Genomic DNA, 20106 nt, shown 5'->3' on the forward strand with positions numbered 1-20106 from the left:
AAGAAGATGCGCACGTGGCGTCCGCTGCGTCCAGCGTCGGAATACGTTGCGGGGACTTGGTGCCATGAGGAACGTACTTATACTGATTCCGGTGAAAGCAACGCTTTTGAAACAGTTTCTTCGTCTTCGGCATATCATGAACACTTAGAATGTAGCCTCAAAGCAATAAAAAAACCGATTTTAGCCGAGAAAGCAAGCCGATAGATAACCAAAACAACCCACGTCGCGAGAGATACCAGCAGCGTCTGAGGATTGTTTTGAATAAAAACGGAACGCTAGGTATTTATTGCTGTCGCCAGACAAGCAATAACTATTCTTCTAAACATAGAGAAAACAGGCGTTTTTTATCCATTTTTTTGTCAACATACGAGACGTACAGATCTCGTTAGGCGTGAAAGGAAGCATGGTCGGTCACCACCTTGGTTTCAAAAAAAGCCAATTTTCGGGGTAAATAATTCGTACACACGCAAGTGACCCATTGGGAATCGTGGAGAAAAGGTTGGAAATTCCAAATATCGAAAAAACAAAAAATCAGTTTTTTCAAACTTTTTGCCTACCCTGTTCCCGGGATCGTATAGTGATGCTCCAAGTAAGTGGGACTGAGTTTCGTTCTTTGCTTAATTAACCAATTAGCCTAATTAAGCTTTCTAGTCAGACCAGAAAATTAAGTAAAACCGAGTAGGAATTTGGTCGACTTCGGGAATTGAACCAGGGTCTCCGGAGTGCGAGACTAGCACGGTAACCACTCCGCCGTGCCAGCTAGATGGTTTGGAATGAACAAAGGCGCGTCTTGTGAATACGATGTCTTCACCAGGGTCTCCAGAGTGCGAGACTAGCACGGTAACCACTCTGCCGTGCCAGCAAGATGGTTTGGAATGAACAAAGGCGCGTCTTGTGAATACGATGTCTTCGTAGCCTCCGTGGTGGCTCAGTGGCTATGGTGCTCGGCTGCTGACCCGAAAGACGCGGGTTTGATCCCGGCTGCGGCGGTTGAATTTCTTTAGAGGAGAAATTCGAGGCCCGTGCACTGTGCGATGTCAGTGCACGTTAAAGAACCCCAGGTGGTCGAAATTTCCGGAGCCCTTCACTACGGCGTCTCTCATAGCCTCAGTTATGTGCGAGCTTTATGACATGGTACCAACACTCACACGAGCATGGCTGTGCCGGCGTAGTTGGAGGCATCAGTTCTCTTGGTGGGCGGAATGTCCTCGTTGTAGTGGAACATTCCCAGAATGAACGAGCCGGTGTAGAGCAGGAAGAGGAACAGGAAGCTTGCCAGAACCAGGAAGACGTACCAGTGGCTGCAAGTGCGGCCAAACAATGGCTCAAGTGAGCGAAACGAATGCATTTTCCCACATGAAGCAGTAGGGCGTGTATCTATCTTACTGAAGTCACACCACCTTGTGGCGCAGCTGAAGCTGAATTTTCTTCTTATTTCGCAGCTCCATACGCGTGCCCAAAGTATCGGCGTCTTTTCGCTTGTCACGTACGTCGCTAGCTTTCATCCAATAAGCTATGACTTCAGGTACTAAGTAGGTGCGAATTCTAGTCGCTAACTGGCTTCTCCGCGGCTCTTATGCTACTTCGTTATTCCCACCACTAGGCTCAGTATCTCGTGCATTAGGCCTTTGTGAAGCAGAAGACAGTCCCCTGGTGTGTTGAAGAATGTGGTGCTCCGCATATAGTCGAGGTTGGGTAACTAAGAAGTGCGCTAACGGGCGTTCAGAATGGGCCACCTTTTCTTGTAATGTCATTTTGCACATGCGGAGCTATAGAGTGATTCTGGTGCCTTTTTGCGCTGTGATTTGTTTTGGCGCGACATGGACATGGTAAGCCTGCTGAAAGTGCTTCGGCTGAACTACTGCACATAGTCGGAAAAACGGGCTCGTAACTAATTAGGACGCCATGACACCAAAAAAACCTTTAATCGCTGGTACAGCACGAAGTTGAACCTGCAGTCTCTCCACTTCCAGTTGCCGCGGCTATACGTGTCCTGGAAATCCAAGGCAGCCCCCGAATCTACGACACTCAAAAGATAACAGACTATACCAACCCCTTGCTGCGAAGCGTCTCGAGAATTCCCAGCTCGTCGGCCCTCACGAGAGAAGAGGAAAGGTTGACAAATGACCAAGAGCTCTGAAAAAGGACACGTGCGACAGCAGCAAGATGTGAGAAACAACAAGGCATCAAGCATTTACATGCATCACTAAAATGTCCCGACGCTCGATTTCATTTCACCTTGTCTATGTCGTCGATGACTGCTTGGCAGAATCTTGCTATGCGGTCTGAGCCATCCTGAGCAAACAAGCGGCACTCTGTAATTAAACGACCGGCAAGTAATGTAGAGCCTCCAAACATCAAGAATTCACAACTGTGTTTTGTCCAGCAAAAGCATCGCCCGCTATCAGATTTGCATACCGGAGAGTGAGTCATTGTAGACCGTGCCCACTTGAGTGGCTATTATTAGCGCCATAGCATCCTGCGCCTGAAACAAAAAAGGAACCGAAAAATGCAGTGTCCATTGCGCTTTCGTTACGTGCTCTCTGCTTTTATCTTTGCCGGTAAATGAGACAGACGAAGTCTGTGGTCTTGCATCCTGTACGATTTGCGGTCAGTAGTGAATTAGGTGAGCAGTGTCGGTAAATGGTTGCCAAAAAATTTCGCGACGATCTGGTGCGAGAGGATTCACCCTCGATGCTTACTTTGATATTTTTACTCTAAGCCGAGGCTTCGCATAACGCACCAAAGAGAGAGAACAAACATTTAATGTCCATTAGAGAAGGTGCGCGCCCCAACACCCTGGACAGCAGGCTGAGGATGTCAGTGGGAGACACCACCTTGGATGCTGGCCGGAATGTGTTGTTCCTCGGCGGCCTCCTCAGCCAGTCGTACAAGTTAACGCTTGGTCTCGGGGTCCGAGCCCCGCAACAGGGCTTCTCAGGCTACTTCACTATCGATATTCAGTGCCATATTTTTATACAATGTGGAACCAATTTTTTTTTTAATGCTGAAGCTGGCATTAGCTGGATGATGAGTGTAGTTATACGTCCATGGGTCCGAAGGAAAGTCGAGACAGGCAGTGCGTAGTTGGGCAACCCCCTGCCTAATGGGAAGAGGTAGAGGTTGCGAGGTGCTCCAGAAGAGCCGCCGGCTTTCCGACTGCGCCTTTGAATTTGATTTCGCCACCACTTTAGAGTTCCGCTGCTAGTAGGCTTTTAATAAGTGGAGAAGGATATCGGAATGTGGCGCTTCTGGATAGGAGGGTTGGGCGGGTTGGCAAGAATGGTTCAGGCGCAGTTACTTTTTTTTTCTTCTCTAGACAGAATGTAGGAAACACAAGAGAATGCACAACTCACGGCCTCTTTGCTGGCGGCCTGCCGGCCCCTTTCGAGCAGCTGACTATTGGCGACCTGTTGACATAAAAAAATGGCACACCTGTTTACGGGCTGGGACCCACGCCGATATTCGCAGGCACTGCGAGCGCTACGTCGAATGAGAATCAAGTGCCAAAGGAGCATGATAAAGAGACGACAAAGTGCTGAGGCGGCTGAAATGCACAAGAAGTGAGGGCCGGCAGGTGATGTTGCGGTGGTGTAGTTATAAACGGAAAGCCTGCGGTGAAACCAGAATAAAATGTGGACAAGCCATTGTTGTGGAAGGCTCTGTGTCAGCCTAAGGTAAAAAAAAAAGTTTCGTCTCGTTTCAACGGACTTATATTGTTCGTTATACATTATGCTGAATGTTTCTAGAAGGCCAAAAATAATATTAAAAATATAGGCCCTCGTTGTGTAGTGTAGGCGCTTGCAGGATATCGAATAAACGCATATATAGAGCACAGCGGCTTCTGGTGACCCCTTGTTCAACAACGCCTACAACCCTTACAGTTAAGCTTTAGGTTATAAATAAAAAATTTAACCTCGCCATTAGTATTTCCCACAAAAACGTTTTTGGAGAGAGAGAGAGAGATAAAGAGAAGGGGAAAGGCAGGGATGTTAACCAGAAAGGTTTCCGGTGGCTACCCTGCACTGGGAAGGGAACGAGGGGATTAAAAAGGGAAGAGAGAAGGAACGAGAGACAAAGTCACAATCTTGCAATCAAGGCAGTCTCTCGGAAAAGACAAAACAGTGCCTTGTGGGCATTGATGGTAGTCGGCTGTTGTGGCCACAGACCGAGGATCTCGGCCTGTGTGAAAGGGCGGGGATAATCGTAAAATATTGGGCAGATTCGGTTGACAGATCACCAGAATGGGAAGCGGTTGTGTCTGAAATCCGGGACTGGAGCCCGCGGGCATTTCATTGAAAAATTGCTTGACTTTATAATTTCTAAAACTTGATTACGCCCGGCGCGCATGCAACGCAGAGCTCTGCCTTGCACAGAGATGTAGGCTATAGCAGCGAGAAGCGGCCAAGTGCCGCCCGGGCGACTCGGGGATGGTCAGGTGTCAAGAACGTAGTAAGAGGTCTCTCGGCCGGTCTTCCGTCGCGTGCGCCAGAGCTTCGCAATTTTCGAAAGAAGCGAAAAATGGCCAGAATTTGCGTCACTGCATGTTCCGAGCGTAATGGTTTCTTCAAAAACTCTAAACTCAGGTACGACTAATTCTAGAAATTGCTAATTAGAGCCAGCGGCCTAACAGAAACTATTAGAAATTACTTCATCAGATTAATAGTTATGATCACGTCCACCACCACTGCAATAATTATGGCATAAGATGCGAACTTGTACCTCAAATATCCTATTTCTAAAAATAGCTGCTAGCCTCTGCTGAAACATCTGGCACGCACGCATCAGCAGCAGCTTGTAGCCAAATGTAGTTTGGGTAAATGAGGGTTTGCTTAGTCTTCAATAAGGGCACCGTACTTTTATATTTCTAGCCGTAAAGTCAGATAGTGACTATTCACAGTTCACGACTCGCATAGTTACATCACGCAATGACCCTGACGTCCTTGTTATTCCTTCCTAATACTTTTCTCAGTTTACCGTATCGTCCTGTAAGGTAAGATAATCTTAAATCGCCTGAACTAAAAATGCATGGACTTCTCATAGATTTCGGGACGTTTTGCTAGTTCGCATTCAAAAGCAGCAACTACACGTCAAGGAATCGAACATTGTATTCTGAGGCTAATTCTTTTAAAAAAAATAACCACGCCCGCCTTCTTCTATTGAAAAGCTTAGAACGTGACGGTGAAAAAGAGAGGAAACATCAGCGGCATGATGCGGTATATAATGTGAGGCTTAACGTGACGAAGTGGCGCACTAGCCATGAGGGACACCGTAGAGGAAAGGTCCCGAATATTTCGACGACCTCGGGTGCGATGACTTTTCAGTGCGCAATGACAGCTGCGGCTGAAGAGTGCAAAGAAGATATATGAGGAAAGGAAAAAAACTTACTGGTGGGACTAAGTCGCTGTTCTCTAGAATAAAGGGGCAAGTGAAATATAATTTGCGAAATGATCAACGTAACACAACACTAGACACACCTCACTCAATACTAAAATGAACATTACTGCTATAAAGTTGTTTTACCTCTTCTGCATTCAATGCAGCACAAAACCTCATGCGATAAAAATTGTGTCTAAGCAGAATATACATTATCCGTAGCGTTGAAGTTACTAGGCTCAGAGAAATGAGGTGAAACAGCATTGCAATTGTTTTAGATAAACAGCTCAGGTGCGCATTGAATAAATAGTTATAAAGTATTATAAAGCGAAGCGGTAATGTGAAAGGCACATCGATTGCTGTTCTCTCCCGCAGAGACGTGTCCTGTGTGAGTTTTCACGAACGAGAAAAATGGTGACACATCCATGGCAGGGGTATGGCGATGGATTTCGCCATTTGAAAACAATTTCAACTACCAAATCTTGAATAGAAACAGTCAGATTTTGGCAATATCTTTGAGCACCTTTACTCATGCTGAGATTTGTGAAAACACACGCTGGGGTAGTTTAAAAACAATAGTTGTAAGCACGTGCTGAATGTTAACAAGTACAACACTTACCAGCTTTCATAAGACCACTGGCAGCCCCCGTGGCTGTTTTAATCTTCGGAAGCAAGTCGTTCTTGAGGTCCATGCTGAAGTCTCCAGTGCGGGGATAACACAAAAGATTACGAAGTGCGTACGCCAAACAATAATTAATATCGTTTCAGTCTGCTTTTAAACAAGACTTATTTGGCGCGACTTCCCGAAATGTAATGAAATCTAAGAGATATAACTGAACTCAGTTTTCGATAGCCATGTCCCGAGAAGCTTTTACAGCAATTACAATACTGTACCGGCTATACTTGCTGGTGCCATTCATTTAATATCAGAGAACATACCGTCTATACTTAGGAGTTGGATTTTTCGACTTTATTTTTGAAGATTATGCGGACTTCTTTGGACATTAATATCAGAATAGAGGTTTCGGTTTTGTTTCTGGTTATTAAGAATATCTAAGGATGAATTACCGTTTTTTGTGGGTGCTGTGATGTGCTATTTCTATGCTGTCAGTTTCAGTTAAAATTGATTTTAGAATTTTGTAACCACAAGCACTCGATTGATCAGTAATTAACTCTTATAGTCGCATTTAGAGCTGCGGTAGCACAAGGCAATGATATCACCACTTAAAAAAGCAACGGTATTTAAATAAGATAACCGTCAGTTAAAAACGCAAGCTGTAGGTTATTTATAGAAAAAATGGTTGTCATGTTGCAGTTGTGATGTTACGTTAGGTTGAGCGAAAAGCTGGTACATCATGTGGTCTCTGTGTTCACGGCAGCGGTGGAACTGTAGCTGAAACGTCGCGATATCTAGAACATGACACTTTTTCGCGCCAGTGTCCGTTCATACAGTGGAGAAGCCTACTTAGCCAAGAAGCTGCCCTGAGCGGACCATGACACTGAATCAGGAACTCTATGATACCAGGTGGTGTTTAGTGAAGAGGCGGGGCCTCCCGCTCTGCAGATGCGCGTGTAGCAGTGGCGTGGTACGGCGCTGCTTAATCCAACGCTACCACCATGTCACCGCGCCTTTGGCTTCTGCACTCCCTTCATGCTGTAGTTATTTGTTTTTTTTTTCTCGAGAAGGAGTGAAACTTCTACTCATTAGCTAGTTTTGAAAAGCATGCACTACAAGGCTGCGGATCTTTTTAGGTAAACAAAATTCGGAGGCCAATTCTGGAACACTTTTTGCCGTTTCTTTTGGTTTAAACCCAAAAGTGTAGCTGCTTGGTGCACTCAAGCAAATGACGACTTTAAACTAAGTTCAGCTCTGCAGCTTGCAGTGCCATATTCCTCAGGCTGGGACATTTTTCCATGGCTACCGTTTGGTAATCGTCGTCTTCAGACAAACCTCAATATTCGGTATCTGTTTTTCAGAATCAGTGCGTGTCACTACAGTGAAATGCGTTATTCATGCGCTACAACCGCTAGTATAGTCTATTATTTTGTGACCTGGAGAAAAAAATCTGCTTGCGAAAGTCGCAGCTAACATGTGTTTTTCTACGAAAACCATGCTCAAGAAGTATACTCCTATAAACCTAGAATAGCATGGGTACGGCACAGCTGCAGAATAATGACTAAGACTTGAGTCTATAGGAGGTAACAGCTACACAAAATCGGTATCATTTAATTTACACGGCGTCTGTGCAAACTGAACAGAGGTTGAGGTTGAGAATTCAAGGTAAATGCTCGCACGTCAACAGTTATCTTGCGAAGGCAAGATAAGTGCTACTTCTGGAGGGTAACGGGGTGGATTACAAGAGAAGGCAAGTGTAGCAGGTGGTGGTAGAAAGTTAGGCAGGGAGATGAGATTCAGAAGTTTGCGGGGATACGGTGACCGAACCTGGCAAAGGACAGGGTTAATTGGAGACACATGGGAGAGGCCTTTGCCCTGCAGTGGGCGTAGTCAATCTGATGATGATGATGATGCTCACCCGTCAGTGTACGATGGAGCTCGTTCAGGTACTTGACGTTTTCATCTCCCTGTTCCTTCGCTACCTGTAAACAAGCGATGACTGAGGTCGACACTAGAAAATGTTGCAACCAGATGAACTATGACAAGTTCAAATTGAAAGCATATTTATATGGTAAGCATGGCACTAGTGGAGAAAAAATAAAACTTAACCACCGAAGAGTCAAAAACTTGCATCTATACTGCAAACTAGTTGATTGCAGTTAGCTAAAGCATTTTCATTTTCATGATGGCTAAGACATTGTTGATTGTGCAGGGGTTTTTCAAATCAGGCAACTTCACATAGTGCTGTTACCGATGTCTAACAACTTACTGCACGGATAAACGACGAACTTTAGCGAAATACTGAGCCACAGGCAATCACAGCCAGCAACGATTTAAAAAAGACGAAAAAAAAAGCATGCTTTTTTGTCTCTTTGTACATTATCCGGCGCTCCAGCAAGGAAGATCTGAAACGATGCACTCACCTTTGCCATGCCAAGGAAAAACGTTCTCACAGAGTTGATGTATTCCGCAAATCCCTTTTGGTGCTCTGCCGAGGACTGCTTCAACTCGAAGATACTTGCCAGCATTAGCATGCCTCCCAACCTGAAACAGGCCGTAAAACCAACATCAGACTTTATCATGGTATAAAACTATATTAGGGAAATCTAGATACTTGTCTGAACTTAGGTGTCGGAAAAAGAAAACATGTGGTGCTTCTACTATGTGTAAGCAAGCCTGTCACATTGCACTGCGTTGCACTAAGACCAAAAAAAGCAGAAATTTTATTCTTTAAGGCTGCTAGAACTCATGAAGAATCCTACACTACATAGAGGTAAGCTTTGCTTCCGGGTTCGCCGTCTTCTGTCATTGTATAGTCTGCATGCAATAAGCGAACCAGCTTACCCGTAATTCATGAGCAGAAGGATAAAATTTGCGTGCGTGTCTTTGCGTGTTCGAGCTCGAGTCTATAAAGGAGCGCATGCTCGCGCCCGCAACTACTCACAGGATGCAGGCGAGGACGACGATGTAAGCAGCCGTGTACAGTTGGAGTATGCACCGCATGTTCTCATTAAGGTCCTGCGTTCGATCTCCTCCACAGAAACCGCGCCGGCGCACCACTGGGTACAGCACGCCGCCTACGATTCCCGCGGCGAAGAACAGCATGCCGGTGGCGTAAAGCACCGCTACCTGCGGCTCGTGGCGAACGTACTGCGGATTGGGAGACCGCAGAACAGGGAGAAACGTTAACTGGGGTGTGTTTCGTTCCTCCTTATACGAGGAGCTGTGTAATGCTTCGAAAGGAATGGAACACAGGATAACCGATCGTTGGAGACTTCAATGCTCCCAGCCTTCATTGGGGCTACCACTTCGAACAGGCAAGAGGACGTAAGCTGGCGGAGCTCATCTCCACCCTCAGCCTCACGTTGCTCACGGACCCGGCGTATCCCACCCGAGTGGGGAATTCGGTAACCCGCGACACGTGTCCAGACCTTTCTCTCGTTAAAAATGCTAGAGCGGCTGCTTGGGAGAACTTGAGAGATTCTCTAGGCAGCGATCACCTCCTTGTCCGGATTACACTCATGGCGAAGGCAGCGCGCAAAAAATGCGGTCAGGCCAAGCTGACCGATTGGCACAAATTCCGAAATCACACTATCCCTCCCGTACTATTTTCCGGCGGCTACGCGGAGTGGGCTAACCACATATACAACATTCAGAAACAACACGTCACAACACTACAAACCACCGAAGAGATCCCCGCAGTGGACACCCACCTCCTGCATTTGTGGGAGGCGCGCCGGAGCTTAACTAAACGGTGGAAAAAGCAGAAAACTAATCGCAAATTACGCGACCGCATAGTCAAACTCACAGAGCAAGCTGCAGCGTATGCTGCCGAACTCTCAGATTCAAATTGGATAGCACGCTGCGACGCCGCAGCTCATCAGATGAGCTCAAAGGGGACGTGGCGTCTTTTTCGCAGTCTAATCGACCCCTCTCACACGAGAGGGGAGACGCAAAAGCAGCTCCGGCGGGCTCTGCAAGGGTTTCAAGGTACGACGGCGCAACTTGCGGACACTCTGTGCGACAGATATCTTTGTCGTACGGAGGACCCGCCTGGGCCTAAGTACATGTACTCTGGCAGGCCTAATGAAACACTTGATGCCCCTTTTGAGTTGCACGACCTCAAGGCGGCCTTAGCAAAAATGCGCCGGGGTACGGCTCCGGGACGGGATCACATAACAGTGAACCTGTTGGCGAACCTACCGGACTCAGCCTACCTCCATTTATTGGAATACAACAACCAGATCTGGGACGGGCGTCCACTCCCTCCCGAGTGGAAAACGTCACTTGTGACGTTTATCCCTAAAACAGGTAAGGCCGTGAATACGGACAACCTGAGGCCCATATCACTGACCTCATGTGCGGGCAAGCTTATGGAGACGATGGTTCGGGATCGCCTCTCTCCATACCTGGAGAGTAAGGGCTTCTTTGCAGTTACCATGTTCGGGTTTCGCCCCCACATGTCTGCACAGGATGTTCTTCTCCAGCTGCACAGGGATGTAATACGACCCACAACTATGCAACACAATGACAAAGCCATCCTCGCCCTTGATCTGAAAGGGGCTTTCGACAATGTTAAACACGGAAGCATCCTAGCCAACTTGAGTTCTACCGATTGTGGGGCTAGGGCCTACGCGTATGTAAGAGATTTCTTGACTAATCGCCAGGCCTTTCTTCGGATTGAGGGCGAGGAATACGGCCCTTACATGATGGGAACACGGGGTACCCCTCAGGGAGCGGTGTTATCACCGCTCCTGTTCAACATAGCTTTGATGCGCCTCCCAAGCCAACTGGCCCGGGTGGAAGGCATTCAACACGCGTTATATGCAGATGACATTACAATTTGGACCACTGAGGGGAGTCTTGGGGACCTGGAGGCCCGCCTTCAGCAGGCCGCTTCCATAGTCGATGCGTATGCTATTGACTGTGGGCTCCAATGTGCTCCAGCGAAATCAGAGCTTTTGCATGTCAGAGCGAACCCAAAGGATAGGACAGCAATTCACATCTCTCTGTCAGGAGGTCCTATTAGAGAGGGGGAGGAGCTCCGTATTCTGGGCCTTTTCATTCACCACAGACTCAGACCGGACTCCACCATTCTGAAACTCAAGAGAGTAGGCGAACAGGTAGGGCGCATGATCCGCCGCGTTTCCAACAAGCGGGGCGGTCTGCGGTGCAGGGACGCGCTTCGGCTCGTCTATGCCTTCGTGACTAGCCGGATCCTCTACGCCGTGCCATATCTCCGCACTACTAAGCAAGACGAAGCGCGAATAGACGCCGTCATCCGCAAGGCACCTAAGCGAGCCCTGGATCTCCCGGTGGCTACCTCTAATGCCAAGCTCAAGGCATTGGGGGTGCTGAACTCCTACCAGGAGCTGCGGGAGGCCCACCTCGTGAACCAATACACGCGGCTCATGCAGACGGCCCCTGGGCGCCGCCTGCTAAACCGCTTACACATCCAACACGACTGCACTCCAGAGGAGGCGGAGCGTATTCCAGTACTGTGGCGCCATATGCTCTGGGTCTCCCCGCTCCCCCGTAACATGGACACCGACATGCACGTAAACAGGCGACAAGCGCAGGCTCGGGCTCTTGAGATACAACACGGCTCCCGACCCGGTGTATATTATGTAGACGTAGCAGGCCCATCGCCCACGGGATTTTACACGGCCGCTGTCGTTCACCAGGAAATGCACGTTGATGGACTCTCTTTTCGAGCCCCGAATTCAATGCGAGCCGAGGAAGTAGCGATAGCGCTTGGTGCCGCCCACGCCAATTCGAGAATCATCATTACGGACTCCCGAAAAGCATGTGATCATTACCTGGCAGGGGAGATCTCCCCCTTAGCTGCTTGCATTCTAAGACGGACTGCCACTGATCCAACACCCAAAAGAATCATTTGGGCTCCTGGCCACCAGGGCTTACGATGTAATGAGGCCGCTGACGCGGCTGCCCGAGCGCTTACTCACCGGGCTCCTCATTCCAGCTCTTCTGGCTCGGAGACTAACCAGCCGCTGCTGCGATTCAAGGAAATTATAACGCATTATAGCGACATCCACCGCCTTTTCCCGGCCGCTGCAAAGGGGCTGAGTAAGACGGAGGAGCGAACTTTAAGGCGCCTGCAGACAGGTACTCTACTCTGTCCTGCAATCTTGAAGCATTACGATCCTAACACGGATGGGCGATGCCCACACTGTGGGGAGACCTGTGATATCTTCCACATGGTGTGGGCATGTACTCAAAATCCCCACCTCCCCCCTTCCCCTACCCGTTCCAGAGAGGCATGGGAGACTGCCCTTCTCAACTGCTCCTCGCTTGAGTCCCAAAGGGCTCTGGTGAAACGGGCTAGAGACGGGGCATTGTCATGCGGTGTCCCGGACTAGGGACGCCGGCCATGTAGCGGGGCCACTCTGTGGCTCCCAAACTCTATTTCAGTAATTAAAAGTTTTTACCACCACCACCACTTCAGGCTACTTGACAGTCTGTAGTATTTACCTCTGCTCCCTAATCTACCTAGACACGCAAAGACGCAGTATTGGGCCTTCAACAAATATATCCTTTTAGCTTCTCTTGCGGAGGGAGAGAAGGCATGGGGAAATGGCAGAACTGGTGTTGGTTAATGAAACAGGACAGCCTTTAGCTCGTTCAGCACAACCGGCCTCCCGCGGACACACTATTAAATAAGCATTGCTGCATGAATGAGAACAGTGACCTCCAACAACTAAATACGTGGCAAGAACGGTACAGATTCCCAGCTGAAACGCCTAGCTCAAATCTAATTACGGCTATGCAAAACGTTTTTCGTTAAGTATAAAGGGCATCATTAGTCGCAGTTTTCTCACCTGGCTGTTTTTCAGCACATGAGCAGAAAAATAAAGCATCAAACTCATGCTATGTAATTCGGGAGGTTGCATAAATCTTGCGTTGCCCAGATACTCACCAGATCTATTGACTCTATCACGTCGGCCTGGCTGACTTGCTTCAGGAATGCTACAAAAACGAGAAAGTAAGAATATTCAGCATTCCCTTCACCGTTTCAGAGAGTTGATGATGCGCAGTTCTAGGCGCGTGCCTCCTGTAACGATATCCATTAATTAATCTTATCAAACACCAAGCTATTATTGAATGGGCAGCGAAGCTTGTTTTTTTAAGAAGGAAGCTTAAAGGGCAACTCCGGCGATTTTTCGATGTGCATCGATTGAAATGAAATTTTAAGTCTGTATACTTTATGATAGTCTGATGCCGCATGTAAAATTTCGCTCCTGAAACCGGCGTAGTTTTTCCGCAAGCGAATTTTGAAGACAAGCGCTCCTTGACGCGAGCTGACGCGAGCGGTACCCACTGATCGAGCAACTTCTACAGGCCACCCTGTTCTGTGACGTCACTGGCGGGGCGGCGTGTCAAGCTGGTTGGGCGCGCGCTGGCGCTGGCAGTGCAAGGGAAAACTGCAAATTGGTTTTGAGGAAAGTAAATGACGCAGCAATGGACACCCGAAGCGGGACGTAAGGGAGGAGTGAAAGAAGAAAGGAAGAAATAGGTCCGTACAGCTCTCCGTAATTATTTCGACCACCTGTGCAATTTCGCGCCATCTCACGTGCCTGATGTGATGTGTACGCCAGAGTGATGGGTCACGGCAACTCCTGTTTTGCTGTGGGGTGCACAAATTCTTGATCTGTGACAACGGGCGTGATCTAGCGTAGGTTTCCTAGAGATAAGAACCTTCGCGAGAAGTTGGTGAGAGCTGTCCGCCGTGTAAACTGGTCTCCGAGGAAGCATTCCCGCTTGTGCTCGGAACATTTCGCGCCAGATTGCTATGAAGACAGAGTGTACTTCAAAGAGAGCTTTGGACTCGCTAAGGCTTCGTTCAACTGGCGCTTGAAGGCATATTCTGTGCCAACGTTATTCTAGTATAACCGTCTATCGCAGCGGCCAGCTGAACGAAGCGCGGCCGTCAAGAAGAGGCGGTATGTTGGATTGTAGAACTGTAGCTGGCGTGAACTCAATTCCAAAAGCTCGCCGTCGAAATAAAGCTTCGCAGAGAGGTCTGTTGGTGATGCATGCCCCTTTACGGACGTTGTGCACCGCGGCAACGTTCCGGCAGCAGATTCTTTCATCAGGCTGGGTCGGCCGGCACTGGCCACACGAACAGTTGTCGGCGGGAGCATCTCTTTAACTTTAGTTCTCACGACTCTGTCAGAAATGCATGCACGAGAAATGACTCAAGTAATCCCTTCTCCGAGTTCAAGACCGTCTCCGTGCTGCAGGTGACGCGGCCTGTGTTGTGACCCGGCTGGCTTGCGCGGCGGTGGATCATACCTGAAAGGCGACTCGTCCAGTCCAAAACTGTCGAATAAGTCGTCTTCTAAAGACTCACTGGTCTCGGAAAAGCTGTCCTCCGCGCTTTCAGTCATATCGACCGCGCGGCTCAGGGTAGTTGTGATATCTTCGGGGACTTCACAGCGCGGCGAACCCGCTCGTGACGTCACAGTCAATACCGCACGAAGGCACCTCCCCGGTTTCGGTTTTGCGGTTTCGGTTTCGAGTTTTGCGCTTTTTGCTGTTAAAAAATTATTTTACTGCTGCGTTTGAAAACCTTGTATCGTACACATTACAGGAGGTTCTTAGGAACACAAAACAGCTGTTAACCTAAAATGGCTGAAAAATTGCCGGAGTTGCCCTTTAAAAGCATCGCCTGTATAAAACCGGTGCCACCTTCTGATGGCACTGGTTATATAAGATATGCTAGCGTATGTTTGGAGTCCCTTCTGTGGAGGCTTCACAAAAAGATCTATTCACTTACACGTACGTGGCTACCTAAGTATTAAATTCTAACATCCCTTAAGCACCATTTCATTTCACAAGCAGAAGGAGCCCGAGTTTAGTTTAGTTAAAAGCCACATGCACATGTCAACCGGAGTAGTTTTATTCCAAAAGCATCTATCTTTGTTTAATCCCAGTCGAAAGACATAAAAGGAAATTTTGTGTCGTTGCTACATGAAAGTGCTACAAAGGTATAAAAAAAGCTACTGCAAAAAATCTACAGTAAGACCTAAAAATGCCACAAAGCAGAAGAAAAACCTGCCGATACGACAAATGACAAATCATGATGTTAACTGTGAGCTAGTGACAAAATATTTTCGTCGTATTTGCGACTCGGTTCTGTAGTTTCTTTCCACTGGCATAATGCCTGGTATGTTTTCTTAAGAGCGCAGCTTCGGAAATATGATTACCTACAGCGTTTTGCTATCACTCCGGAAGGGTACATGACGAAATATTTCGTTTAAGTGCCCACTTGTTGCGAACGTCATGATCCCGTACCCTCATCGTCATCAAGAAAAACGCATCTTATCAAGCTCTCTTGCCATTGTACTTGTTCCAAAGTTCCTGCTCAGCTTAGCTACACTGTGATGGCAGTCATGTTACAGTTTCAGTGGACCTCGTACAATGCTCGCAGTGCTCGCTCAAGTTTCTGAATTTCTGAACTTTGTTAGTTGTCAACGATAACTTCGTTAAACTGTTTCTTTTTTTCGTTTGATGCATGAGAAGTGACTAATTGTGCTATTTTATTTCCAATAACACATTGAATTTATCCTCGCAAGAAAGATGGCGTGTTACTTAAGAAAAAAGAAAAGGGCTGACAACAATTCTGAGCGATTCAACTGCAGTCATCTAGTAGAGGGTGTCTTGCCAGAATGCAGCTTTTGCAATTCTTTCTGGGACGCATTGTTGCCAATGAACGACATAGAATGAGTTGCTCCTATCGCTAATATGCTTTATCTATAACTTGAAAACTGGAGGAGAAAGTACAGCTCTCCAACAGAGAATAAAAAGATGTGTTTAGGCATGTGTGAGAACTCACTGGCGTCTATTGGATCGGCGAGGATGAAATGGAGGATCCAGTTGACGACATTGTACCAGCCGGTGAGCACGGAGTCGTCCGAGGATCGGTCTAGTAACTTCCTCCTCTCCTCCGCGGACAAAGCTCCACCTTCTTTTGCACTCATCGGCGCCGTACAAATCTCGGCAGTAGAATGCGTCGTAAATAAGTTTCGCCGCACCAGTGATTGGGAATGTGTTGCCTGGAAAGGAAAACTCTCGGTGACCTCCTTAACCGTACTGCGTGAAGTGCTGAAAAGAGAAATCGGTACCATATTGCGCAGTTATTAACGCGAGGGTGAGAGAGATGACACTAATAGGAAAGCCACGCGCTTTGTCACACTAGTTCAGGATTGGTCTCCAGAGGTCGTGACGGAACGCCGCAGACAGCCAATGAGAGCATGTCCTCGACTTGCTCCCTGTGTCGGATTGCCGTCGCCGTTGTTGTTGTAACGCGAAAATTCCCAAGGAAGAAAATAAATATAAAAAGGCTCGTAAATCAGTGCAAGAACATTGGAATTGGCCGCAAACATGTAAGAATTCATTTTATATGTAATGTAATGGTATTACAACGAACCCACAACGCACGGTTTGCGAAATGGCAAACTACCCATAGGCCACGAAGGCTCGTTGGTTCAAGCAAAAATAAGGTGGACCTAGTGAATTCGTTTCGCTCTTTCACTTGCGTAAGTGTCTGGGAGACATGTATACGGATGCATACAAGCGTAATTATGAGTATGCTAATTATGAAATAACTGAGTAGGCAATTTGTAAGTAATCTAATAATGCTATCGCGTTCTACTCTTGGAGGCGAGGCTAAGTGACCCGACGATTTTTATTGCTTTTTAGTCATTTTCGTCTCCTAAGTGCAAATCTCTCCCATGGGTCATCAGTAGAAACCAGAACACGGCCTGCCATTCCTTTCCTTGTTTCTTTAGAATGTATTAGAATCCGGGTAAATAATATGAACTAAATTGCCAAAGGTGTTTATATTGCACCATCGCATGTAATATAGGAACGCAATCTGTTACCAACAGTAATCTTAGCCAAAAGCGATAGACATTGAGATGATGGACTAGGCAGTGACGAACACCTACCCTACGGTACGCGTGTTCGCCAAATGCAGCCGGTACAGCGAGCGATGACAGCGCCGCCCACCGGCAGGTAGCAGCCACATTAAGGCTGGTTATAAATATTCATTCAGAACGACGGCTTGACGTCGCCGCTATGGCGCAGTGGATTAGAGCCACGTTTTGCGTGTGGAAGGTCGGCCGTTCGACTCCGCTCTCTGTACTGTAATTTTATTGTTTTTTTAATTTCATTTTTTTTTTAATTTTTTTCCCTTTTAGGTCGCAAATCGTAATGCTTAGTGGCATATAACGCCGTTTAAGAGGATTTATTATCCCTTTTAGGTAAGCCGTTGTCACAATCTTCACTCACCGTGATCAATTCACCGTGGTTTCAAGCCTGGTGGCTGTACAGGCTGCAGTTGGCGAATACGCTACCGGGTACGGCATGCGAAGCGTGCCTAGACCGGCTAGTGTTTCACTACGCATCATTGAAAAGAACTCAGAAATCACGAGACCCCAACCGACGTGAACGTGACCTTATCTAAATGCAAGCAAATGCAGTAATGGATCTCCTCTTATCGTACATCTAAAGAATATAAGCTATAGATGGAAGTCAGAACATTCTTCAAGCCTGCAATACGAGGTCATTATATACGGCATTTAACCTATGGCCATAGGTGTGATTTCTTCTCGGATATACATGTACTTCAGAGTGTACACGAAGGATGCATTTATTGCCATAAGCTCAATGAAACTCATGGCTAGTTTTTAACCGCGGATAAACGCTGGTTTTCACCGGCAGACTACATTTACATGGCTACTAAAGCCCCATCATATAAGCGAAATTCGTGGGTGTCAAGCTGAGCCTACCTTGCATCAGTGATAATTGACAATGCGGGTACTGAAAATGGGTCTCGTGAAGTCTTCTCCACTAGCTACTACTCTTCTCTAAAAGACAGCAGAGAAAAAGCATTTTCCTTCGAAGTTTTGGACATGAATCTGGAGGTGAAATTAAACCGCATCGTAATCTCCAAGTCTAGTGGTACTCGCCACACGGGAAGAGCGCCAGTCGGAGCACTCACTAGCCATTTCTACAGTCATTACATCCCATACCTCACTTCCGCCTTACAAAAATTTACCGAACTCATATCGGCAGTGAATCCCTTAATCAGTGCCTCAATGATACAAGGCCTTTCCTTACCCTCACCTTCCTCAAACATCTTCTCCAGGCTTAATTACCATGTTGCTTGACTGTCAAGAACCCTACAAGGAATATTGATGCCAGCTCAGGCTGGCATTCAATCGGTGTACCCTTGGAGGAGTTTATGGACGCAGAAAGGTAAACTAGCTGTCTGCAAAAACCATTTCCTATCTCTTGGCCGCCACGGTGGCTCAGTGTGACCCAAAGGTTCGATCCCGGCCACGCTGGTCGAATTTTGTTGGAGGTGAAATTATAGATGCCCGTGCACGGCGCGATGTGAGAGCACGTTAAAAACCCCAGATTGTCGAAATTTCCGGAGCCCTGCACAACGGCGCCCCTTATAGGCTGAGTCGATTTTGGACGTTAAACCCCCGCAAACAATAAAACAAAACATTCATGACTCACCCGTTACGGTATGCACTCTTCCTCGAAGGTTTCCCAATTAGGTTGCAGTACACGAGCAGGTTACTGGGAAGAAGCACGAAGTACAAGGTCCGAGCTGCAAAGCGGAGAGGCACGAGTGATGATGATGATGATGATGATGATGATGATGATGTCCTCGGGCTGAATGGCACATACCCACGGCGGGGGATTGGCCAGGGTGCATAGCACGAGTGAATGGTAGCTCCCGTCGTCTTCTTTCTTCTTCTGCCTTCTGATCTTCCTGAAATGCGTTGTTGACGTAGTTGCCTCAGTCTAAAGTGCGTGGTCGCGCTGACGATGACAAGGTGAAACCTGGCACTGGCATCTATCTTACTGCGGTGAAACTGCTTATAAATGCTGGTGAAAAAAATGTTAAATTACTTCTTGCATTCAACAAAAACAGAAAGGCCTGTCGCGTTCTTCACATTTTTTTGCCGTGATCTTAATCAACAGATTCAGTGTTATTATGGAAACAAACTGCGTGGCAGACTTTCCTGATGCCTTCTGATGCTTGAAAACTTTTTCGCTTTCTCTAGCCGATTTAAGGATTTCTGACATCAGAAGAATAGGTATCATCTTTTAAAACATATGCTCCTTCTTAATATTTTGGTTGCGACGTTCTGTATACTACAGAATGAACTCGCTTCAGTCAAATAAATGTATCCAGCTGACACTTTGCAGACCAGAACTTATCCTTTGTTCTTTCACTTTTATATTCGCTGACACTTTAAATATCAGCTCCTTTATTGACACTTAGCTATACCCTGGGCGACTTCCATAATGACCTAAGTCATGAAAAGGTTTGCTTTCTCATTTAGCCTGCGATACCTTATTCGCTTCCTGGCATGTGCCGAATACTAATCTGTGAATACCTATCCTGTTATGTGCTGTGCGATGACTTCTCTCATATCTCCATGTCTTTCAATTTAATTGAACATTATTTTGCCACCTATACATTTACAGTAACGAACAAACAGCGTGTACATCTTTCTTTCTTTCTTTCTTTCTTTCTTTCTTTCTTTCTTTCTTTCTTTCTTTCTTTCTTTCTTTCTTTCTTTCTTTCTTTCTTTCTTTCTTTCTTTCTTTCTTTCTTTCTCTCTCCTTCTTTCTTTCTGTCTTTCTTCCTTTCTTTCTTTTCTTTCTTTCTTTCTTCCTTTCTTTCTTCCTTTCTTCCTTTCTTTTCATTCTTTCTTTCTTTCCTTCTTTCTTTCCTTCTTTCTTTCTTTCTTTCCTCCTTTCTTTCCTCCTTTCTTTCTTTCTTTCTTTCTTTCTCTTTCTTACCTTCTTTCTTTCTACATTTTTCTCTTTCTTTCTTTGTTACTTTCTTCCTTTCATTCTTTCATTCTTTCTTTCCTTCCTTCCTTCCTTCTTCCCTAGACGCGGCGCACTGCGTTCCAAGACGCTTTCGGGCGTCCCGCAGCGGCAGCCGGTAGCCACGCGTGAACTGTAGACGCGGCGCTCTCCGTTCCTTCAGTTGGAGGCGCTGCGCTTTTCCTTTCACAACCTACCAGGCTTAACGAAAGCTAAGCCGCCACCAATTTTTTTTT

At 46.9% G+C, this 20106-nt stretch overlaps 1 protein-coding gene across 1 annotated transcript; it reads right to left on the reverse strand.

Moving 5' to 3' along the window:
- Positions 1-1144: 1144 nt before the first annotated feature.
- Positions 1145-18660, reverse strand: LOC149342648 (uncharacterized). Its single transcript, XM_089546827.1, has 12 exons — positions 18542-18660; positions 12930-12979; positions 8937-9142; positions 8416-8536; positions 7911-7974; positions 5996-6076; positions 5389-5411; positions 3357-3410; positions 2419-2485; positions 2239-2315; positions 2054-2136; positions 1145-1301 (listed from the first exon to the last, which is right to left on the reverse strand). The coding sequence occupies exons 3-12, from the start codon at positions 9095-9097 to the stop codon at positions 1145-1147; spliced, it is 888 nt and encodes a 295-aa protein (XP_089402953.1). The 5' UTR covers positions 9098-9142; positions 12930-12979; positions 18542-18660.
- Positions 18661-20106: the final 1446 nt, after the last annotated feature.

Source organism: Amblyomma mixtum, chromosome 5 (assembly GCF_055824585.1).
Source record: "Amblyomma mixtum isolate Tamu chromosome 5, ASM5582458v1, whole genome shotgun sequence".
Classification (NCBI taxonomy): Eukaryota; Metazoa; Arthropoda; class Arachnida; order Ixodida; family Ixodidae; genus Amblyomma; species Amblyomma mixtum.